Raw genomic sequence first — 3,696 nt, forward strand, 5'->3', positions numbered from 1 at the left:
AGAAGTAAAAACCGTCTGTGTGTGAAATATATCTCCTAATTTTAGATTGCACTAAAATGTATTTTGATATTTATGTAAGGATATTCAAAGTTGTTTACTTTTGATGATGACAAATAAATGGATCATATATATCATGTCGTAATATACTTAAAGATACCATAATGTTTATAGAATGTTTTTCTTTTTTTGCTAGTTTCCAGACAAAAGTTTTTAATATTGCTTGTCCTGAATGAAAAAAAATTCCATTTCTATATGTCAGTAGCAAGTGAATATGCACCTACTGCTGCTAAGCTAATTGTGAGACATTAAGTCAGTCTGGGCCTCAATTTTGTCCACTGTAAAATGTGGATATTAGAGTAAGTATAAAATCTCTTCCAACTCTTTGGTTCTAATATGCTCTTTAAGTTCTGTGTTTTCTTACCTACTTTATAGGATGTAGAGCCAAGGAACTAGTAAGTGACTTAAATATTCACGTAAACAAAAGTGATTAAAATAAAAGTTAGCTGGGCATGATGGCTCACCTGTAATCCCAGCACTTTGGGAGGCAGAGGTGAGAGAATTGCCTGAGTCCATGGGTTTGAGACCAGCCTGGGCAACTTGATGAGATCTTGTCTCTACATAAATCCAAAAATTAGCCAGGCGTGTTGGTGCACATCTGTGGTTCCAGCTACTTGGAAGGCTGAGATGGAAGAATCACCTGAGCCCAGCAGATTGAGGCTTTGGTGGTTGTGAGCATGCCACTGCACTCCAACCTGGGCTACAAAGTGAGACTCTTACTCAAAATAAAAAATAAATAAAATAAAATTTATATTAGTGTCTCCACTCTGGTTCTGAGTCATAGGTGACTTATTCTTCTGTTCTAAGATAAAACCTTCCTTCTCATCTGTGAGCCAAGATAGTGGTCTCGTGGTTAGAACAAAAGAATCAGACTTATTGTGACTATGTCTAATAGTAGAAAAACAACTGACTCACTGACTTTGTGCAGATCACACAATCTCCTTTGGTTTGTCAGTTTCATCAGATAATTAAATTGATCATATAATAATACTGTGTATTATGAATTTATTATGAGTATATTATGTTGTCTTTCCTCACTTGAACATAGATATCTCCTGATTCTATTAAAAATCTTTAATAGTAAATAATTACTTTTATAGGAAATCATGAGAATATGCTGCCTCCCCACATTAACCTTTTAAAAATATGTCATTTAAGGGTTTTTAAAATTTTGTTTCTAGTCTGAACATAAATCAGCTGGGATATTGGGAATGAGATGACCTTGGATAGGTCACATGTGGGCAGTGTGAAGTAGGTGGATTTTTTTTTTAATGGGGAAAGCTTAATATGTGTGCTGAAGTAATAAGCTAATGGTTATTTCTCCAACAAATATGTATTAAACTCCACCCATGTACCAGGCATCATCCTAGGCCCTGTGGTGCATGGGATAGATTATATTATATACAACACTAATGTGTGGGGAGAGCAGTGAAGTATAACCTACATGTAAACCAGCAGTTCTCAAAGTGTAGTTTCTGGACTAACAACTTCAGCATTACCTGGGAGCTTATGACAAAAGCAAATTCTGGGGTCCCCCTGTAGACCTACCTAATGAGAAACACTGGAATGGAGCCCAGATCTGTCTTGTAAGTCCTATAGGTGGGTTTGATTCCTGCTAACATTTGAGAACCATTAGCCTAATTACTTATCTATAGATAAATGCAAAGAAAAGCCTAGATGGGGTAAGCTTTTCAGACCTTAACAGCAGGCAGAGAGAGCCTGAAGATGTAGGAAAGAGGAAAAAGTTAATAAAACAGCAGAATGTGTATCATCTCTATCCAGGGATACTGCATTTAGTGGAAGCTGCTCATACATAAAACAGCACAGCACAGTGTGATGAGGGTTCCCTAGAAGGACAAAGTAGTATGGAAATTGCATATTAAGCAATGAATTCTCTTTGTAGGGGGTGAGGGAAAGGCGGAATTGGAGAAGAAGGAGGTGGTTAAAGATGCATGAAAGAAAGAAAATTCTAGGTAAAATCGCCTATATAAAATTAATATTGAGCCGGGCTCGGTGGCTCAGCCTGTAATCCGCGCCTTTGGGAGGCTGAGGCGAGTGGATTGCCTGAGCTCGCGGGTTCAAGACCTGCCTGGGCAGCGAGACCTCATCTCCACAATAAATCAAAAAATCAGCTGGGCATGGTAGCGCATGCCTGTAATCCCGGCTACTTGGAAGACTGAGGCAGAAGATCGCCGGAGCCCAGCAGGCCGGCCACTGCACTCCAGTCTGGGTGACAGAGTGAGACTCCAACTCAAAAATAAATAAATAAATTAAATAAAATAAAAATAAAATTAATATTGGGCCACAGGATAAAAGCTATGTAAGAGACTTGCGTCCTGCAAACTTTACCATCCTCATGACTTCATCCCAACCAATCCGCAGTGCTCATTCCTTAGCCTCTGCCCACTCACCAAATTATTCTTTTAAAAACCCTGGCCTTTGAGTTCTGATTTGAGAACTCTTTCAGCTACTTTGCAATATTAAACTTTCTCTCTCAGTTTTTTTGGGTAGTGGGCATAAGAACCTGGTCAGGCTGTAACATAGGCTGAGGAAAAAGCATATTCAAGGGCACAGAGCCCCTGCCAGTTTTTATCATATTTGAGTAAGGGTGTACAATTGGCATCCAGAACACAAGGTACAGATGATGGGGTGTAGACTTGACTCTGCAGACTTTGGTGAATCTTGACAATACTTGGTGAATACTCAGCTGTCACATATGCCAGGAGTATAAGGTGAGTCCTCATTTTCCTGAGGAAGCTCTGAGGGTCCAGTTATCTCCAGTTATGCTCTTCCATTTGTCTCCTTGTCCCTGCCCAGAGGACACAGGCCTTCAGTTCCTTGAACCTGCTGAGAGCATGTGCACATAGTATCCCTTTTCTGTCTCATTCCTCCCCCGTTACTGCTGGGCTTGCCCCCTCATTTCATATCTTTGCTAGAACGCCCCCTTCTTACTAAGGTCATTTCTTTCTCTTTTTTTTGAGTTGGAGTCTCACTCTGTTGCCCAGACTGAAGTGCAGTGGCCGCTCCTGGCCACCGCAGCCTCGACCTGCTGGGCTCCGGCGATCCTTCCACTTCAGCCTTCCGAGTAGCTGGAATTACAGGCGCGTGCTACCACGCCCGGCTAATTTTTGGTTTATTGTAGAGACAAGGTCTCGCCATGTTGCCCAGGCTGGTCTCAAACCCAAGGACCCAGGCAATCCTCTCGTCTCTGTCTCCCAAAGTGCTGGGATTATAGGCATCAGCTACCGTGCCCAGCTTCTAAGGTCATATCTGATCTCCCTGTTTAAAAAATGACACCCCTTCCCTCATAGACACATTTTTTAATCTCACTTGTTACTTTGCTTTCTCCATGACATTTAGCATAGTCAGACCTTATAGTAACAGCTGCTTAGTTGGGTTAGTTCCTGTTTTCATGCGTCTGTTATTTAAGCTCCACGAAGGTATGGATGTGGGCTTTGTTTTATTTAATGCTGAACCCCTGGCATCTAGGACAGTATCCCGCACATACTAAGTGTTTTGTAAATTCCTCGATGAATGGATAACATTCCTTTCATCCAGTCATCTCATCTACTGGTTTTTTTTTTTTTCTTTTTTTGAGTTGGAGTCTCACTCTGTCACCTAGACTGGAGTGCAGTGGCC

At 41.0% G+C, this 3,696-nt stretch overlaps 1 protein-coding gene across 1 annotated transcript in view; it reads left to right on the forward strand.

Annotated features, from left to right (window-relative positions):
* The first annotated feature begins 207 nt into the window (after positions 1-207).
* The window catches only part of GNPTAB (N-acetylglucosamine-1-phosphate transferase alpha and beta subunits), a 69,515-nt gene continuing 66,026 nt past the window's right edge, over positions 208-3,696 (forward strand). The window contains exon 1 of the mRNA XM_008056505.2: positions 208-356. Coding sequence (XP_008054696.2) covers positions 343-356 — 14 coding nt within the window. The 5' untranslated portion in view covers positions 208-342. The remainder of the gene's footprint in view (positions 357-3,696) is intronic.

This window comes from Carlito syrichta, unplaced genomic scaffold, assembly GCF_000164805.1.
Source record: "Carlito syrichta isolate Samal-C Ts95f unplaced genomic scaffold, Tarsius_syrichta-2.0.1 Scaffold302384, whole genome shotgun sequence".
Classification (NCBI taxonomy): domain Eukaryota; kingdom Metazoa; phylum Chordata; class Mammalia; order Primates; family Tarsiidae; genus Carlito; species Carlito syrichta.